This window comes from Dipodomys merriami, unplaced genomic scaffold (genome assembly GCF_024711535.1).
Source record: "Dipodomys merriami isolate MVZ:Mamm:240054 unplaced genomic scaffold, mDipMer1.0.p SCAF_160, whole genome shotgun sequence".
In the NCBI taxonomy this organism is placed as follows: Eukaryota; Metazoa; Chordata; class Mammalia; order Rodentia; family Heteromyidae; genus Dipodomys; species Dipodomys merriami.
In genome coordinates, this window is record NW_027202938.1 from 778,848 (window position 1) to 799,959 (window position 21,112).

A 21,112-nucleotide genomic window follows, 5' to 3' on the forward strand; every position below is an offset into this window, starting at 1 on the left:
ATCATGTTGTGGTTTTCTCCCTGTCTTTGTTCCCATGTCTCAGTTTTCTGGTAAAGTTGTAATGTGTTACATGGTCAGTCTTTGCACTCTTCACTTGTATTCTATCTCATTGTTTCTCTTATGTGTGATTTTAATTATTCTTGGCATGTGAAAGGCCACAGAAGCCTGGCATTTTGAGCCTGAGATGCCACTTCAACTCTCCAGAGTCAAATACTTGAGTCACTGTGCAGTGCCCAGATCTTCCACTCCCCCATGTTCTTTCCTTGGCTCCACCCTGGACCACACTGCTGCTGCTATAAATGAATATGTAAATTCATCCAACAGAGGGACAATTCATGTCTATTTTCTGTAAGGCATAGAGGGAGACAGGAAGAGGAAAAACACACAGCCTGTGCTCTGAAAGAGCAGGAAATGAATTAAACATAATATGGTGAATTCTAGAAATCAAAGTCTACGGAAAAGATGAGGATGAATGTAAGTTTTATAAACCCCACAAAGAGACATCCTAAGAGGAAATGTTCAATAAGCTTGTTATTTATGCTTCCTCATGTCTTTGTACCTCAGACTTACAGGTCCTCTGGTCCCCAGGCCAGCATACATTATTCATCTATGGGACATGTGTCCACATTGACTTTCTAGCCTTTGCTGCAGTTCACCAACAAAGCACTACCAGACTCAGACTTAGACTCATTGAAATGGGACACAGATCTTCCACCTCTGTGTGTAGCTGGGAATTCAGAGATCTGGGAGGGGGAGAAAAGACTTGCCCAAGCTCATAGAGGCCAGATGCCAGTTTCTTTTTCTTTTTCTTTTTCATTTGATTTCATTGCATTTGATCTCCACAGGTTGCCTTCTTGTCTTCCACAGGAGGCAAGCCAAAAAGCTCTATTCTGCAATCGCAGTCTACTCTTAGCTACTCTGAGCTTCAAGAATATCTTTTGGTGGTAGTTCAGAGACAATTCTGAACTTACAGTCTAAACTCCTGTCCCTACAGGCTTTCCAGACAAGGCAAAAGTTTACTTATTGAATGCCCCCACGCCTCTCCATTTATATATAAACAAGCTAGAGCTTGAGAAATGAAATGACTTATTTGCAGGTTTAATACATTTCGACTTCATGTCGAAATGAGTGTGATATTAACTAATATATGAATGTTTATAACAGTTGAACAAACACTATTTATGTGTTTAATCCTATCCTCAAAAGAACAAAGACATAGAAGGGCCAATACTTGTCTTCAGAGTCAGTTTTGGAGCCCTGGAATCTAACAGCATATGCCTGTTGTTCATTTCCCATAATCTAATTTCTCTATTAATGGTTTGGTCTAGCCAGAGAAAATAAAATAGATAAGCTCACAGTGTATGTGAAAGTATACAAACTTGGTCATTTCAGTTAATTTGGGAAAAATGGAGAACTGAAAGATGTATTATTGAGAAGATAATTTTTTCTCCTTTCATACCTATTTTCTTTTGAAATTTTTCTTTCTCTTAATTTATTTTTTGGCCAGTTCTGGGACTTGAACTTGGCCTAGGTGCCTCTTTGTGTTCAAGGCTAGTGCTCTACCACTTGAGCCACGGCACCATTTCTGGTTTTCTGAGGGTTAATTGGAGATAAGAGTCTCACAGACTTTTCTGCCCAAGCTGGCTTCCAACCACAATCCTCAGATCTCAGCCTCCTGAGTAGCTGGGATTATAGGCCTGAGCCACCACTGCCTTGCTTAAAAATTCTTTTTACACTTATATTTAAGTGGTTGTACTAAGGGGTCAATGCAGCTTGTCAATTTATGAGTGTATTGCATCCCCATTAATGTCAGCCCTATCAGTAGATGATTTTGACCAATAGCTGTTATTTTGGGAAAGTCTGGCATTCTTCCCCTCTCCTTTTTCTCTTGTGTTTCTCTTCCTAGGAACATACAGCTATTACTGAGTGCTTTTATTTGAGAAAGTACAAGCTCTCAGACTAAATGGCACTAGAACTTTGCTGGGAGGGGTTACCCTGTGGTTATCTTTGAGGTCAAATAAGAAGATTTTAAAAGAAAGAAAGAAAAATCCCATACCTGTAATAACACAGATATCACTTAAATGATCCACTTCTTTATGAAAGCCTGGGAAGTAAGGCTAGAACACTGTAATTAACCTGTTTAAGGTGTTAAGACAAGAAGAGTCCAGAGACTCTGTGCAAATAATAGAGCTGATAGCCTGTTGGAGACTCCATGCCTTCAGACAGAATTAGACTTAATACCAGACAATGCCACTGAGAGAAGAATCCGAATTTCAAAACTCTTTCCATAAGGCTTGTGTATTTTCCAATACCTACAATGGCAGACCACTTCCATTTGTACTTTCCCTTCAGCTAGAGACCAGTGACAACTTGGTTAATTATGGGTCATCTTTTGCCAATTTTCTAGGATGGGGTAGAGGGGTGAGGGTGTAACTAGGTAAGAAATTACTGACTCTAGTGATGTGTATGGGTATGGATATGGATGAATGCTTGCAGTGTTTGTTTTAATGAATCCCAAGATAGGACCACAAATATTTTTTTTCTTGCTATTGTTTCTAACGTATTTATAATTTACCATGTGATTTTGTTGTTTCTTTGTATGTTCCTCCCCCATGGTATAACTCCTGTTTTCACTGTATTTGCATCTTGTACATACACTTCTATAATTTGGGGAAGGGAATGGAAAAAACAAAATGCTTAAATAGGGATACAGCTTGACCCATTGTAACAATGCAATATACAAGACACTATATTGAAAATGAACTTTACAACTTTGGCTGGGCAGGGGGGGGCAATAGCTGATAGCTGTGGAGGTGGGAGAGAAAGGATGGTAGAGGAAAAACAGAGGAGGAGGCAACAATGCTCAATAGGAGATGTACTCATTACCTTGCTCATGTAACGGTAACCCCTCTTTACAGCATTTTTACAATTAAAAATGTACAAAAAGGTGGTGTATATGTGTATGCATACATGCCAGATACTGTGCTTGGGGAAGACTGCATATATAAATAAGGTGTTGATTTTGTCAAGTAGTTCAATAAACATTTTTTAAAGCCATTGTAAAATTTGGCATCAGTGACTCACACCTGTAATCCTAGCTACTCAGGAGGCTGAGATGTGAGGATCATGGTTCAAAGTTAGCCCAGGTGGGAAAGCCTGTGTGATAGTCTTATCTCCAATTAATCACTAAAAAACTGGAAGTGGAATTGTGGCTCAAATGGTAGAGCACTAGCCTTGAGCAAAAAAGCCAGGGGACAGAGCCCAGACTGAGTTCAAACCCCAGGACTGGCACCACAAACACACACACACACACACACACACACACACACACACACACACACACACACACACACACACACACACACACACAGAGCATTGTACCATTTTGAGCAAGTGGCTTAATCTTTCTGAGTCTCAAGATAAAGATAATATTCCATCATAGTTTATCATCGCGCTTGTAGTCTTAGTGGAAGTTCACTAGTTGGGCCTGCGTGAGTTTTGGGAGCAGCACATACAATCTGTGGAGTTTAAAGTGGGAGGTAGGAGGCTGTAGAGGAAGAAGATGAGCAGGGACTCAAGAAGGTAAGAATCATGCACTGAAGTCAGAGTGGGTAGAGCGAATGTTCTATGCTACATGACAGAGTAAGAGGCAGAGTGAGCAAAACATGTTTTATTACATAGTTTGGCTCTTTTTTTTGAAAAGAATATACCTTGTTTTCTTAATAAACACCGTGCAATAAACACCCAGAAATACTGCAAATATTAAGCTAAATGGAAACTTCATATATGTATAGCTTAAATATTTCTTGAAAACCCCAATACATCTTCAGATAATATATGAATGAAAGACCAGCTAATTAAATTCAGTTAAGGCAGTGGTGGTGTTGCTTTATTGCATTGGAATGGCCCCTGGGGAGGAGATATGTGGTTGAGAGTTGTCTGAGTGGTGTGTGCAGATCCTGCCATGTGCTCTGTGATGGCTCCCTTCTCAGTTTGCCAAGAGGTGTCTTCCACTGCAGTTTTCCTGCAACGTGTCGCAGCACACTGCCACTCCTGCTATTTTCTTCGTTATATTGAGGCAGGGAGACTTACAGAAAGCCCTGGACACGATTCCATAAAACTCTTTTTCTCATGATTGTCACAGCAGTTAAATATAAAATTAAGAAAATATTCCTTGGGAACCCATGGACCTTCATGAATATTTCAGGGGATATTAGGGTTTCTTAGGCTGTGAAGAATACTGTTCTGCTACACTGTTGTGATATTTTGAGGCTTGAAGTATTCCACAAGACAGTGAGAACTCTGTGCCTGGGAACCAAGCAGAAAGCCAGGCCTCACTCCTGGACAATCTTCTCTGTGGGTGGTAGAGAGGAGTTGAGAAGAGACAGTAAGAGTCAACTGAAAAACTACCTGCCATAGATGGAATGGGTTAGAAATTTAATTTCATGGGTTAGAAATTTAATCCCTAAAGGCATATGTTAATGATACTTGAGAGGTAGTTTGTATGAGTCCACTCATGAGTCAACAAATAGATGACTATCATGTGAGCTCTCTCTGGCTAGCTAGCTCTGTTTTGCCATCTGATGCTCTGTGACATCTTGGAACGTCTCACCTAGCAAGAAGGGTCTCACCAGATGCAGTTCCTCAACCTTGGATGTCTCAGTCTCCAGAATGAAATGAAATAACTTTCTTTCTCTATGCATGACCCAGTTTGTGGTATTCAGTTATCACAACAGAAAATAGATTAAACCACTACCATTTGATGAAATCAGGTCCAAGTACAGAAAGACCCTGAGTGTTCTTGGATTGGATTACTTTTTTCTTTTGTTTGAAATAGATATCCATATAAATCTGCTGAATGTTTTGAAAAGCTCTCATGCAGAAGTCCAAGTTCACCAGTACATTGAAAACATAGAGTAGGTTGACGCTTAACTCAGACGACTTAAGAACTGGGCTTATAAACTCAAAACAGAGACCCTCCACTCAGTTCCAGGGTCAAACACAAATCCAGACCAGCTAAGGCTAGCTAAGGCCACGTTCTTTGGGATGAACCAGCCACCTACATGGGAAAAGAAGACATTCTACACTCTGATGTAGATGTTACTTATCCTTCCATTTATATAAATACACACAAATATATATCTCTCTATATATATCTATATATATTGATCTATATATAAATATATATTTAAGAGACAGTGTCTCATTCTGTTACCAACATATCCCCAAACTCCTGGACTCTAGGCATATGCCTCTACACTTGGCTTAAGCATGCATGTTTTCCTGTCTTGTGCTTTTATGGACTGTCTCCTCCCCTATCATCCACATTGCTTGAGATCATTACATGTAGCAGTTCCTGCATGCATTCTCCTAACCCTGGATTGTGAGATCAATCTTTATGTAAAATACATTGGTACTTTCTTCTTAAGAGGGACAGAGGAAGGATGAAAGTAAGAGGGTGGACAGACTGGAAAGGGCAGAAGGAGCTGAGAAAGCAGCTCACCCTGAGCCTCCTCATGCAAATGAAAGGTCCTAGAAAGGAAGCTGACATTCAGCCCCTTGGTGAAGGCAGCCCCCTGTCAAAGGAAATCCCACAGGTTGGCCACAGGTGAGTGGTGCTTCCCCGCATCTCAATCTAAGATTGTCACAGACCCTTCAAAATAGACGGTTGCTCAGGAAAGCATTTAAGAAAAGTGGTGTAGGGACAGGGCAAGAATCTAAACTTTTGACCAAAGTACTTAAACCTGGCGTTCCCATTGGGTAGTGACATGACTTCTCTTGGCTCAGTTTTCTCATCAGAAAGATGGCAAAATGTGACCTCCTCTCACGGTAGTTGTGAGGCTGACAGATGAGGAATGCAAAGCAGGTGAGGGTGGGGATGTGGGAGGTAATTAATAAGCGAAATTATTACTCGAAGCCACACTTTGTACTTCATGGAACTGAGATTCAGGAAGATGAACCAACTCATCCTCGGCACCCATGCTAGACTGTGACCACGACTATCCATTCATGTTCACGGAGCGTGAATCAGAGTGCCAGGTGCCCACATACAACCCTGATGACAGACCTCCTGGCAGGCCCGTGCGGTGACTACCTTCACTTTCTCATTCTATAGAAGTGGGGATTGGCTCTAAGATCAGGTCACTTACCTAGGAAGATCACCAAGTGAGTGAATTAAAATACAGTCTGAAGCTAAATCTCATTAATATTCTACGTCCACTTCCTAAACTAGTGTTCTTTCTAAATCCTGTCAATTCAGGTCTAGGATAAAGATCAGCTCTGACCCACCCTCAGTGGGTAATGGCTGATCCCACGAGCTTCCCAAGAGGTGGGGGGGGGCAGTGGGGAGGGAGTCTGTTATCTGCAACCTTGTGTCTAGTAGGCATGCTGTCTTGTGTCAGGGTAGGGGCCAAGGGGGCTGACAGAATTAATTATCTCTACCAGTGGGCTCTGGTATGCCCTGCAGGCCAAGGGTAGTTCTCTTTTGCTGGGGCTTGCACTTGCTCAGCAGGCCCTGTGAAGGACCATTAACTCCTCTCTGGAGAGACATCAAATATCCATTAGCAACAGTGCCCAGTCCTTATCAGATTCACTGAGTTTAATCTCAGGGAAACAACTCCAATCTTAGCTGAGATATTAGACCCTTCAGTAGGGGACTATATCTTAGAGCCAGAAGATGAACAAATCTTGTGCCTCAGATTCCTTTGTCTTCAACTAAGGGACTACAGAATAATCGTATCACAAATCTCAGTCAACCCACCGTAACCAGATCACTTTTGTTAGTCTCCTGCAGGGGATAAAATTCATGTGAGTTCTCAGCTCTCATGTTTCCTCCAGTAATAACAGTGACAAGGAAAAGAAAAAAATTCCATGGTCTCTGAGTGGAAGAATGTCTATATTTCGTCTGTTTAATTATCAATCATATTAACAATTCAGAGTTTTTTTTAAACCTATTTTCTTTGGAGGAGGATTGCTTATAAATAAGGGTTTGTTTGAAATAGATAGCCATATAAATCTGCTGAATGTTAGTTGTTTACACTAAAGAAGAAGATGTAAGAAATAATAATAGGGTAGTGTTATCTTTTTCTCGATATATTGTCTATTGACAATAGAGGATTCACTTTGTATTTACTCAGGAATCTCACTGTATCTTGTGAGGGCATTGCATTGTTACACTGTTTTCCAGTGATGGAGAGAAGGTAGTAAAACTGCCTAGACAATCTTCTGAGTGCATGCACACACACACATGCATACACACATGCACACACTTAGACTTAACTTAGCCTTTCCCTATCCATTTATCCTGAACTGTGGCTGAGGCCTTGACTCCAAAGAATACATCCTTAGAGCTGCATCAAAACATGGAATTTGGGAAATGCTCACCTGAAATGTGTCCCTGCACCCTTCCTCTTAAGCATCTTCCTGAAGACCCACTGAGGGGAAATGGGTAGGTGAGTGTAAGAAACATAAAGCTTCTCCTTTTTTTTTTTCTTTTTTTTTTTTTGGTTCAGATCCAGGACACAGCACTTGCTAGGCAAGCACTTTGCCACTGAACTACATCCTAGCCCATAAAGCTTTTTTTTGACACAAGGAAAATGGAGAATTTTATTTATTTACTTACCTTTCACAGTTAGGTCCAGCATAGTTTTCTTTACAGATACACCGAACAGCTCCATTTTTCCTATAGCAGGATTCTGCAAAACTAGAATTGTAAATGAATGTCAAAAAGTCAGTTCCATATGTCATTGAAAAGACTGTCTTAACTTTTGATTAGTCAGTTTCTACCTCAGTTCTTCCCATGTTTTAATGGGTATGATCATTCATTTTATTTATTTAAGTTAAATCCTTACCAGTCAGGACATCTAACATCTAAGACACCACCCAGTTGGTGGTACCATTTTCCAGGTATATTTATTTCCTCATATAACTATTTCATTATTATTATTATTTTTTTTTGTCAGTCGTGGGGCTTGAACTCTGGGCCTGGGCGCTGTCCCTCAGCTCTTCAGTTCAAGGCGAGCGCTCTACCACTTGAGCTACAGGGCCACTTCCGGTTTTCTGGTGGTTTATTGGAGATAGGAGTCTCACGGTCTTTCCTGCCCAGGCTGGCTTTGAACCGCGATCCTCAGATCTCAGCCTCCTGAGTAGCTAGGATTACAGGCGTGAGCCACCAGCGCCCGGCTTCATTATTTTTGTTTGAAGCAGTAGGAATTTCTAGTATATCATTTGATGTTCCATAAACATGTATGTTTATATATACTTATATATATATACAATGTATATATCATGCTTAAATTTCATATAGAGTTCTAAAATATATATTCTAAAATCAGAAATAATTTTGACTATAATTTTAGATGTTCATAAGAATTCTCATTTAAATTTTTCCCACTTTTTTTGCACTAAATCAGATTTTTTTTTTTTAAGTCTGGTTATGTGGCCTGAACTCTGTGCCTGGGTGCTGTCCCTCAGTTCTTCAGCTCGAGGCTAGCACTCTACCACTTGAGCCACAGTGCCACTTCCAGCTTTTTTCATTTTGCTTATGTGGTGCTGAGGAATGGAACCCAGGGCCTTATGCATGCAAGGCAAGCGCTCTACCACTGAGCCACCTTCCCAGCCCCACTTAATCAGATTTTTAAAAGCTCAAGAACCAGTTATAAATTATAATTTCCACAGAACCTTAATTTCTTTCATTATGTACTGTAAAGACTGGACTAAGTTGAATGGACTAGCTAAATCTGAAGAGTGTTAAAGTAAGCCCTGAAGCAAAAAACAGACCTATATCCTTCTCCTTTTTCTTCTTCTCCTCCCCCTCCCCTTCTCTGCCTTTTCCTTTCTTTTCATGTCCTTTTCTCCCTCCTCCTCCTACTTTTCCTTCTCCCACATTTTCTCCTCTTCCTTTTTCCTTTTCTTCCAGTCCTTCATCTCTTCCCTCTTCCTTTTTCTCTGTCTCCTCCTTTCTCTTTCCTCCTCCTCTTCTTTCCTCCTTCCTCCCTCCTTCTTCTCCTCCCCCCTCCTTCTCCTTTCCTACCTCCTCTTTCTGTCCCTCCTCCTCCTCTCCCTCTTCTTCTTCCTCCTCCTCCTTCTCCTCCTCCTTCCCTTCTCCCTTTCCTCTTTTGGTAATACAAAATTAGGATACAGGATAGAAAATTAATTTAAAATTTTGGTCCAACAGAAAAAATAGCTACCCTAATTACTCAGGCAGGAAAGATGGAGAATTACTTTTCACATGTGTGGAAAATTTCACACTGACACATGAATCAGGGTGTTGGGGTGTGTGAGTGTGTGAAAAATTTTAAAGACTTTTAAATTCATCTAAGCTTAAGTACTGTGCAAATCAATGGAGCATGGCCTGCTGCTCTCATGTTCTTGCAAGTATCAGCAATTTTACTCTAATGATCTTGGAAGGAAAGCAAATGGATGTGTTTGCTTTGTTTGAAGACATTTATAAAACTAGTTAGAAAACAGTGTGTGCTTCTCAGTGAAAGGCAATACCCACAATTTATTTTCTCTCTCTGTTTGGTTAAAAACATTCTGGTGAAATTACATTTCGTTGGCCTTTTTCCCTTTATTTTGCTTGCTCATATTCCTTAGCTGATTTAAAGAGACACTGTCGATGGAATCCAGAACATGACCAAATACTCATACACCTTCCTTTGAAGGTGTTTTCCTCAGCAGTCCATCCACAGCTCTAAGATGAAACATCTGCTAGGGTGTCTGTCTTGTCTGCATTTTGCTGATGTCCTACTGTTTTGAACAGATGACATTTTCCTTAATTGGAGTGATTATCATAAATACTGGTAGCCATGGAGGATGTCTGGGCAACATAAAATAAATAAATGGGCTCTGAAAATGGTCCCTAGGAGCATCCTTGTGACCTTTGGCTTTGGGAGCTGCAGACACAGAGGTAGAATACCAGCATTCCATGCTCATTCTCGTTTTTATAAATCAGCATTAGCAATCATGTTTTTCTTAGGGAACCCTCTATTATTGGCTAGGAAAATGAAAACACTATGTTTTTCTCAGTGCATGCTCACAACTGCACCTACCACCTCTCTTGGAAAACCCTTGGGGAACTTCAAGCAAAAGACTCAGTCCTGTTTTGGGTAATTTGCTCAAGCATGATTTCATTGCTTTCTGATGTGGCCATGGTTAGCTGGAAACCCAAATTCTGCCCTCAGTTCCCATACCTTTTCTGAAGAGCTTTTCATTTTTATAGAAACTCTCAAGAGGAATATATTTTAAAAGCTGAAAAAGGAAATGGACTGTTTGACTTTTGAAAAACTCTCTGATTAATATTCACTAAGTCACTAATAAAGTTAGCTTAAAGACTGGATCTTTGTGAGATCCAAACAAATTTGTTTATTCTGTGATCACAGGCTCCCTCTCCCCACCCACTGTCCTTTTGAAGACAGTTTTTCCTGAATAGTAACCTAGGATGCTACAGAGAAAACTGTAAAAGCTTAGAGAAGGTTTCTCATGCTTGATCATGCCCACCAAATGTTGTTTACCTACAAATGGTACATCACTCTTTATGTTTTAATTTTCACCAGGTTCTACAACATCAAGTCTGTACCACAGAGACTCTCCCCCCCTTATCTGTCAATGTGTACCTTGGAGCACGTTTCCAAATTCCCTGTACAGCTATTTTGAACTCTGGATCTTCCCAGGTTTTCACATAGCATGGGTAGAAATGGTGAATCTTGACGTTTTTGGAAACTGTTTCCCCTCTCAGGGCAGAGGCTCACCAACCAGTTGGAAGGGTGCTGCCTCATTCATTGAAACCGCTAATGGCCTGGGGAAGTACTTCTTACTCAACCAGAATACTGGATAATGGAGTCAAAAGATGAAGAGTCCCTTGCTGAATACTAGGACGTTGAAACATGTCCTTTATGGAAGGGGGTAGAATTAAGGGGAGGGGCAAAGAAAAATGGAGAGAGGAATTGTGGGTGAAGACAGTCAGAAAACTCAATATACTCATGTGAAAATGGATCTAGGAACCTTGAGGGGTGGGATTGGTATGGGGGGAATGATGAAAGGGGTAACAATGATCAAAGTATGTTGTACATATAAATCAACATGTTGAATTGAACAACATGCATATTTAAAGATTATTAGAAAATGCTTAGCCAATAAAAAGACTTGCTATAGAAGCTCCAAAAATTGATGTATTTTTCAACTATCTTAACGAAGACAAACCTTTGCTTTTGTTGTATTGTCAGTGACTAAGATCTGACTAGAGAGGATCAAAGTACATATGTATCTGTATGAAAATGTTATAATGAAATTCATTATTTTTTATTATTAAAAACACAATTAAATACTTTTTAAAGTAATACCATTTTTCTACTACCACGTAATTGTCGTGTATCTTTGCACGGATGCAGGTAGATAAGATGTCTCAGTCCACAGGAAACTATGTTTCAAAAGTCTTGTATCTCAAGACATTACTGTCAAATAACTGTCAGGATAGGAAAGATTTTTCATGTGCCTGGGGCAAAAAGTGCAAAAATGAGAAGTAATCACTTGAGATTGTCTTTCTAATTCATGTGACTGCCTAAAGAAATTGCAGCTCAAAACTTACAAAATCTCTTTTGAGATGATGAAGCTGGATGACAGCTTCATTTATATGGATAAATGCATGTAACTGGTTATTTAGAGGTCAGAGGCAAATATATTTAACAAAATAAGTACACGATGGTGAGAAAATGGTATGATAAATATCAGATGTCATTAGCACTAATGTTTGAAAGCAGATTATGAATGAACAATTAAAGGTTATACCTAGATGAGGCAAAAGTGCTCATAAATCAAGACATTCTCAAGTGGATGCAGCAGAACATTTAAATTTTTGTGTTTTCACACCATCCACCTTGAACACATTATTAATACTATCAGACATGAAAAATCACAGAGCAAGATCCGAGGCCATTTTATAGTTTCTAAAAAAGACAAGGTTGTGAAGGTTCTGAGCTCACTGACTGTCAGGCATGTGGTAGGATTTGAACACATCACAAGCTATTGAATGAATGTTAGTCAATATTCATATTCAGTGAAGGAAAACAATTAAGGGAGAATCTGGTTGTTTCCTTCTTTTTATCTTTTCTAGCAGTAAGTATAAATACATGTGTATTTATAAGTCTGCAAGTGTGTGTGTGTGTGTGTGTGTGTGTGTGTGTGTGTGTGTGTGTGTGTGTGTGTGTGTGTGTGTGGCGACTGTTTAGACATTTTTCCCATAGGTTAAGGGATAGCCGAAGCATCATAGACTTGCTTGCGAAACTTGGAAAACTTTACTGAATTTACAACACATTCAAATATTTTGGGAACAGAGTTCATCACATGGAAGTGCTTCAGCTTTGCCCTAGAGGATGTTTAGACTAGGGTTCTTTCCTATTTATATCTTGTTCAGTTTCATCTCAAGGTTCAGAGTTGACAATGGGGAACGAAAACCCTCAGAACTCTGCTTAGAATGAAACCATCTTTCTTTGAGACTTACTTGGCCAGGTGGGGCAGGGGACAGGGGCAGGCCTGGCAGAATCGAGGCACACCCCTGATGGAATCTCCAATATACCCATCCAGGCATTTTTCACAGTGGTCCCCTGTTGTGTTCCTCTGGCAGTGCTGTGAGACACAAGATAGAAAAAAAAATGACCCGGATGCAGAAGGAATTTTACAGACAGCAAATGCAACAAGCAAGCAACACTTGAAACAGAGAGACATCATGCCTGGAAGGTTAGATACTGTGTGAAGGCTCAAAGGAGCCTCAGCCGCCCGAGTATAGACAGAAGAGAAATTAATTTATCCTGGATTTCCATGTATGCACGAGCAGTCTGGGGGACTTTCCTTTAGAGTTTGTGTACAGAGGAGACCACTTATTGTTTCAGTTCTGAAAAATAATCAGAAAGATGACACTCTGCATGTTCTAGAAATATCAGCTTGCAGATTAGTAATGAACATGAAATTACAAAAATAAAACCAATAATATGTCCCAGGTAGTTACTCAGGACAAGGAGAACACTAAAGATTTATGGGCATGGATGAACCAAATATGTTAGGCTGTAGTGCAAATGAAATAGGAAGTAGATAAAGAGCATCTTGCTAATGGCATGGTATTCTGGATAATGACACACGGGAATAGTGGGTTGGTTTGAATGCTGTTTCCATTTGTGGTGAAGGATAATAGGAAGAAAGACACAAAATAGGCTGATCCTTTTGTGTGGAATGCTTGCTCAGCATTCAAGATCTATACCAGCTTCAATATCTGAAAAAAGTTCTCTCTGATTCTCCACTCCTGATTCCAACCCAATTCCACTACCCACATCACATTATTATCTGTTCCTCGACTCAGTCATCCACTCTAGTATGCTGTGTCTTTTAGCACTGTATTGTCACTAATGTGCACAGAGTAGGTAAATCCTCAGAAGCAGGATTAATTTCCATAGAAGCAGTGATCCACAGAGACAGCTTTCTTCTACAAATCTACACCTAATAGCACCCACTATTATCAGAGGACCTTCACCACAGTGTACAAATGTGGAATTAGTGAATAATTATACTGTTGACACTAATATGCCATTGGAGAAGCACCCTTTTATTGAGTAATTATTTTGTAATGCTTATGAACAAGAGCTATTACAGGACCTCCCTCTGTGGAGGGAGTTGGGGTAGGTGGGGGAGGATCAAATTAGAGCAGAGTTAAACTGAACTCTGGACTCTAGTTTTGTCTTTATGCTATTTACGCTTCAGAATAAAACAGCCAGTTCTAAACATTTTACATGGATTAACTAATTTAATTATTATAGCTGCTGAAGAAGGTTCTCATCTCTGGCCGGCCCTTGCCCTCGACATTTTAAACATGAAGAGAGGCACAGAAAGCTAAGGTCTTTTTGTTTTTGTTTTTGTTCTGGTCTTGCCTTAAACTCAGTCCTTGAGCAGCTTCACTTGTGGCTTTTTTGGTGGTTGATTGGAGAAAAGAGTCACCTAGATTTTCCTGCTCTGGTTGGCTTTGAACTGCAATACTCATATTTCAGAAGCGCTATTTTATTTTTCTTTGCAGTGCTGAGGATTCAGCCTAGAGTTCTGCACATGCTAGGCAAGCACTCTGCCACTGAGCTGCATGTCCAATGTCAGAAGGTTAACCGAATGCCCAGTGTCACACAGAGCAAGCAGCAAAAGTGAGATTCAGATTCTAAATCTGGCACCACAGCCTAGGCTCATAAAACATGCAGCTTGGTCATTATTGCTACAGAAAAGGCTGTTTCCAAACAGAGATAGATGGACTTCAATTGAAAGCACTGGATTATTTGACTGACAGTTTTGACCTTCAAGAGTCAAAAGGGAGGAATCAATGAGATCAACAATCTATTTCTGTTGAGCACTTTTTTTTTTTTTTGCCAGTCCTGCAGCTTGAACTCAAGACCTGGGCTTCTTTTTGCTCAAGGTTAGCACTCTATCCCTTGAACCACAGTGCCACTTCTGCCTTTTTCTGTGTATGTGCTACTGAAGAATCGATCCCAGGGCTTCATGCATACTAGTTAAGAACTCTAGGACTAAGCCACTTTCCTAGCCCCCACTGAGCACTCTTAATGGCTATTAGGTATGAGGCTAGATTATAATTCTGCATACAAAGTTCAGATTGCTTGAGCAATTAGAACTCTGAAAAATAGTGTATGGTATATATGCAAGAGGGTGTTAACATTTATGGCACAGTTCTTTTTTTAATCAAAGAAACACTATTTCTGTATACAAAGACTACAAAAAACATTTAAACAATTCATTGTTCAAGTTAAGACAGTATACATTTTGTTTTGATAATGGTCCTTATTTTAAGAGTGGCATTCAGTTTTCCCACATTTAAAAGCATGTTGCTAATTCCCATCAACTAACCATGAGAGCCCAGAGGCTGCAGCCACACAGACACTGGACAGGGCAGGGACAGGGGTGCCACGGTCCACAGCATCGCCATCACATGGGTCCTCACAAGGCCACTCCGTGCTACCGCTTATCCGGGATGCTTCCTTTGTCCGAAGCCAGTGTTGCCTGGCAACTGTCCAGGCTCCAATAAAATATGGACATGAGACCCATCCAGGGATCTTCTCTGCCATGAGCCAGGGAAGCCTGCCCCCTTTCCCTCCTCCATCCACCCCCCCCCCCCGGGTATTTCACCGTTCTTAAAACTGTGTGGTGTGCTAAGTCATCTTTTAGGATCTATTTGTTGGGGAAATACATGAGAATGGAGAAGGATGAATGAATGGGCTAGTATCTGGAGCTAATAAAGGAAATTAACATGCACTCAGTCAAGCTCAAAATTAGTGGCAGTTTTTCATCCCAGGGAAATCCAATGAGCCCTAGATAAATATCATGAACTATCATGAACCCAAGACATAAGCAACCTGGAAGGACTGCTTTGTAGACTGTGGTCCAATTTGTCTACGTCCTTGTTGCACAGATGAAACTATCTGAGCAGAAGAAAATAAGCTCATGGTCAGATGTTAGACCATTCCTTGTGCATGAAGTGCTTCGTATGCTGTTAAAATAAGTTCGTTCCCCATCGTATCCCCTTTTATGCTGAAGTATTCCTTGTTAGGGCTTTAATTCTGCCCCAGTAACAAGGGGAATTCTGCCCCAGGACAAAGTCATGAACTCTTTCTTGACCTCTAGAAGATGAGAGTTCACATGACTCTCCTTATCTCTCTGCTTTTAAATGACTTGTTATGAAATTCCCTCGAAGGCCTTGATGTCCATTCTGGGAGAGTGGTAGAGAATCTGCTGGAGGGTAAAAAGGTCCCCAGCTAATTCTACCTTCTAGAGTCTCTATTTCCTTATCTGTTTGTAAAATGAAGATTGAGACTACACAGCCTGTCAGTTTCTTTTCTCCTTGAACATCTTTTGTGATTGATTCCACAATGTTCGTTTACCTCCAAAGCTTTTCCATTTAAGAGAAAACGAGAACGACAAGAATAAATACATATGTTGTTGAGGAAGAGTTTACTTTTTAATAGAACTCACCCCACTTAAAAATAAAATAAGCATTCTGGATGACTAGCCAGGGGTTAATAAACCCATAGTCAGACAGCCAGTCATTTACAGACTAAGTGTTAGCAATGACCTTGGACACACACTCGGTCCTCTCCACATGAATTCTGTCTCTTGCCAACTTGGTCACCACACCAGCATAATGTAGGATGAGAACCTCAAAGGGTTAGGTTCTTCTTTGTATAATGTCAACATGCTTCCTGCAGAATGAAATCCATTTGGATCTCAACATATGGGCCAGGAGGTAAAAACTGTTTCTCAAATAATACTAATATTTATCTGTCTTTTGTAATTTCATTTGCTTGTGGGCATGAGATGCACCTTCCTAACTTGACTCCAGGTTGAAGCAGAAGTAGGTAAATGTATCCAGCTACTCTCAATAAAAAATATATTGCTAATTCTGGTCAACTATGAGAGCCCAGAGGCAGCAGTGACACAGACTTCAACATGTTTACAGTATGTACAAGTTTTATAAAAATAGGTTATATAGGTTAATGGGTTTATTATTGCTATAAATATTATAAATTCTTTTTAGTTTAAATTCCGAAAGCAACATATATGTATACATGTACATTTACATATATACATACATGTATATGTGTATATGTATATGTGCATACATATATGCATATATGTTTATATGTGTATATGTATATATGTATGCATATATACATCTAGATGTATATGTACATATATGCATATATGTATACACATATACATATACACATATGTACACACACAAATATATATAGACATATATTTGGTATTTAGTGCCGGTCCTGATGCTTAAACTCAGGCCTGAGTTTATGCTTGAGCACTTTTGCTCAGAGTTAGTGCTCTACCACTTAAGTCACAGCTTTACTATGGCTGTTTTAGTGCTTCATTAGAGATAAGACTCTCACAAACTTTCATGCTTGGGCTGGCTTAGAACCATGATCCTCAGATCTCAGCCTCCTGAGTAGCTAAGTTTACAGGCTTGGGCCACTTGTTCCTGGCTGTAATTCAATTTTTTTTCTAATGTGAGTCACATAAACAGAACTTTTTAAAAAATTTAGAACTTTCTCCATAATACGTCTTCCTTTAGTATAAACAAAGTCTGTGTTTCAACTGCTTATTCTATTTTTCTCACTGCAGGGTTTTCAGTATAACTAATCAGTCAATCAATCAATCAATCTCAAATGTATAAAGAATTCATGATACTATTAAGTTTGAGAACTGTTTATCTTGCTTTTTTAAAAATGTTAGGGTGTACACAAATATCGTAAGGTTCTGGTGAAGAGTAAGTTTGGATTCAGGACATTTGGGGGTAGAACCTAAGAATCTATATATCTAGCAAATGTCTATATATTGCCAATGGTGTTGTAGGCCACACTCTGAGAAGTAAGGAAGTAAGGAAGTAAGCATCTACAGAGAAATATCTAATATTAGAACAAGTACTTGCTTAATTACTGAGAGTTGGGCCTGAGCCTACGTTTTTAGAATAAGGCAGTATAGCTTACTGAGGTAAAAGAGTGACCCAAGTCTGTTAAATATTACAAAATTAAAGGTTCTGGATTTAGGTTATCTTGTTATGTCAGATACAAATGCATTCATTCACTTTACAAATGTGGATTAAGCTGATACCATGATAGATAATGAGCTGTAACTAAATGAAGAAGATACTTATGGAGGATTTTAGAACAAAGGATTCCTTAGATTGTTTTTGAAAGCCATCTCCATGGCTGCCAGAGATTAGAGGAAGTCATTGTATGTCTGGGAGGTTGGGCAGCAGACAGGTGCTAAGGATTGAGCCTAGGCAGTAGCAGGGTAGAAAGGGGAGAAGTGGCTGTGTGCTGGTGGCTCAGTCCTGTAATCCTAGCTACTCAGGAGGCCGAGACCTGAGGATGGCAGTTCAAAGCCAGCCTGGGCAGGAAAGGCCATGAGATTCTTATCTCTAATCAATCACCAGAAAACCGGAAGTGGTGCTGTGGCTCAAGTGGAAGAGCACTAACCTTGAGCTGAAGAGCTCAGGGTCCGAGTCCAGGCCCAGAGTTCAAGAATCATGACCGACAAAAACAAAGAAAATAAAAGGGAGAAGTGTTTGCTAGGTCAACACTCTTCTACTTGATTCACACTTCCAAGCCTGCTTTGTTCTGGTTACTTTTCTATCTGGGCTGGCCTCAAATTGTTGAAAGTCCTGATCTCAGTCTTCTGAGAAGCTACAATTACAGGCCTCAGCCACCAGAATCTGGCTTAGAAAAATCAATTGTCCAAAAGACATGTACTCATTACCTGACTCAGGTAACTGTAACCTATTTATCACCTTTATAATGACAATAATACATTTTTTAAAAAAGAAAAGAAAAAAAGATCAATTCTGTATTCAATAGGAAACCAAGGAGCCCTGTGCCCATGTTGAACTTTAAGTTAGGATCCACTCCAGCTCTAGGTATTGGGCTTTTCCTGTTTCCACGCCCCACCCCAGAATCACTGAGCATGAGTTTTGTAGGTGCTAATTGTCTCTAGTCAGGTTCCCTCTTGGCTCTCTGTCTCTAGTCTCTAAAACTGGAATAAAATCCGGGCATCTGTAACCAGGCACTCCTGCCAGTCACTTGCCTGCTCTCATCTGTTTCTTCCTTTCATCTCTTATCTTGTGCCACCTTCTGGAACCCTTCTATACGGTCTGGCATATTAACTGGACTTTGGGGCACTACTTGGTTGGATCTGTTGCAAGCCATGCTCAAGGTTCTGATAAGATAGAGAGTGGCACCTTAGAAGGACACAGTATATTTTAGGTGTCTAAGCTACTTTCTCACGTAGCCACCTTTCTACGAAATATTAGTTTCACCAGTGAAAATGTCTCTTTGCTTGTCTGACATCGAAAATGGTGCTGTACTTCTGTTTACTCTATATTGCTAAATGGCTTAGTTCATTGATTAATTAGAATCAGTTCATTTTTTAAATTTAAAATTGTAATTCTTAATTATTATTTTTGTGTGCTGGTCCTGGGGCTTGAATTCAGGGCCTGGGGGCTGTTCTTGAATATTGTGCTCAAGGCTGTCACTTTACCACCTGAGCCCTAGCTCCACATCTGCTTTTTGGTGGTTAACTGGAGTCTTAATGTCTCAGGTACTTTCCTGCTCTATCTATCTAAGAACCATGATCCCCAGATTTCAACTTCCTGATTAGCTAGCATTACAGGTGTGAGCTACTGACATCCAGCTCTGTTAATTTTAAGGTTAAGTTGACATTGGAATTGAGAAGGAATTAGAAGCAGTTGGGAGTACATAGGCATATATATGTGTGTACATATATGTGTATACACACACACACATACGTACATGCTCTATAAGCTTTTGAAATAAAAGCAGAACACGACAAAAATGAAATAAAAGGCAGCTTTTCTATTTTGATTGCCTATAGAGGCTGGAAGAGATAAGAAGTCAAGCAACTTGTAAGTGGTGATCACAACACTGGTGAACACGGATATATAGTGCTGTGTTAGAGCTCATTTCTTGGGCTCCCTGAGATGGGCGAATGAGCTGGGACCACAGGTATTTAGCAAACTGGATTTGTCCATCGTTAGGCTGGAATAGGGACAATCAAGGGGGACAAATTGAGTTTGATACCAGTATGACTCCATAGGTTTAATGTTTTTGCCAATTAAGTGACAATCTATCATTTCTGTATTTGCAAGGCATTTCTGCTTCCTTACTCACATTTAATTCAATACAAATGAGATGTGTTTTTTCTTTTCAAAATCAAATTCATAATAATATGAATATGTGTATCTTTGGAAGACAGGACTGTTGGTGATTTATACTTTGAATTTCAAACATACTATTTAAACTCTAAAAACAGTAACTGAACAAACACTAAGTGAATTAGGAAAACCAGATATTTCTCTCTAGACCCGGTGAGAGGGAGGAACCACAATTATGAGTAGAATAGTTGTTTCTTTTTTGTTTAAATTTTGTCTTGCAACAAAGTAATTGTAGAAGGATCAGTCACTTCTCTGGGTACACATGCAAATGTTTAACACCCAAGCCTCACTTGAAACTTTGATTAGAACTCCCCTGTACTCCAGAAACAGGGAAGGAATGAATCTTCTCAGATGCCGAAGACCAGATCAATGACCACACCAGGCTCATTTCTGCACTGACAACATCTTTTTTATAGAGTGCCTTAGTCATTGTTCTTGACAGGGTCTAGCAGAAGACATTTTACCCCTTTTAATTTATTTCAGTCTTCTGTCAGTTAACAGCTGGTGACAGGCTTGGTAGTCCCTACTTTCCTATAGTTTAATAAACAAGATAACAAAGAGCCTCTAATTGTTCAAATTTATCAGAGATATGCATTATTAGTTCAAGAGTATGCATGGGATAATTTCCCCCCAAATGTCACTGGGATTAAAATAACAGGAAACCGGAGGCGGAAGCATTAGAAAGGGGTAGATTTTGGCAGCTGGGTATGCCTACATGGCTACGAAGCACATCCTGAATGTTATGGTTATTTAAGAAGTTGGGGAGGGGGAGCTGGAAAACAGATATGAGTGCTAAAAAGCACTGCAAAGAGATAGCAACACTTCATATTTTGCCCCTTAATTTTCTGCCCCTAGAAAAATGACAACTTCTAGATTTAAAATAAATTGAAGTGTTCTAATTTGCATCCTCACATGGAGTGTGAGTAAAATAACACCTTCATGTACTTTAGAGGCCACTTCGAATTAAAATTCTTTAATTGAGATAGTTATGCTAATTTCAAGTGTATTTAAATAAGTCTTCCTGTAGCTTAAGAAAAGCTGTAGTTTGACAAAAGTTCTTTTATTTTATAGAAACTGGAAGAAATGAGTTTTCTTGCTGCATCACATAGCGGATGAAGAAAATTATGGTATTGGGTCATAGGACTTAAAACTGGTAACTTTGATTTCTATTGCAGCTACTTGCAGTCAGTATTTCCTTGTCCACTCTCACTGTGGTACACTGACTCAAGTAATGTGCAAAAAAGGCTTTTCTGTTCAAAGCCTTCTCTGCATCATGCTTCATGGAAGATCAGTCTATTGTATAATGAATTTTAATTAAGGGAAAAAAGGTCTCTG

General features: G+C 39.7%; 1 protein-coding gene across 3 annotated transcripts in view; it reads right to left on the reverse strand.

Moving 5' to 3' along the window:
• Window positions 1-21,112, reverse strand: part of Lama4 (laminin subunit alpha 4) — a 174,511-nt gene that overhangs the window by 87,710 nt on the left and 65,689 nt on the right. For all 3 annotated transcript variants that reach the window (XM_070024772.1, XM_070024773.1, XM_070024771.1), the window contains 2 exons: window positions 12,497-12,621; window positions 7,622-7,702 (listed from right to left, as the gene is read on the reverse strand). In XM_070024772.1, the coding sequence (XP_069880873.1) occupies window positions 7,622-7,702; window positions 12,497-12,621 (206 nt within the window). The remainder of the gene's footprint in view (window positions 1-7,621; window positions 7,703-12,496; window positions 12,622-21,112) is intronic.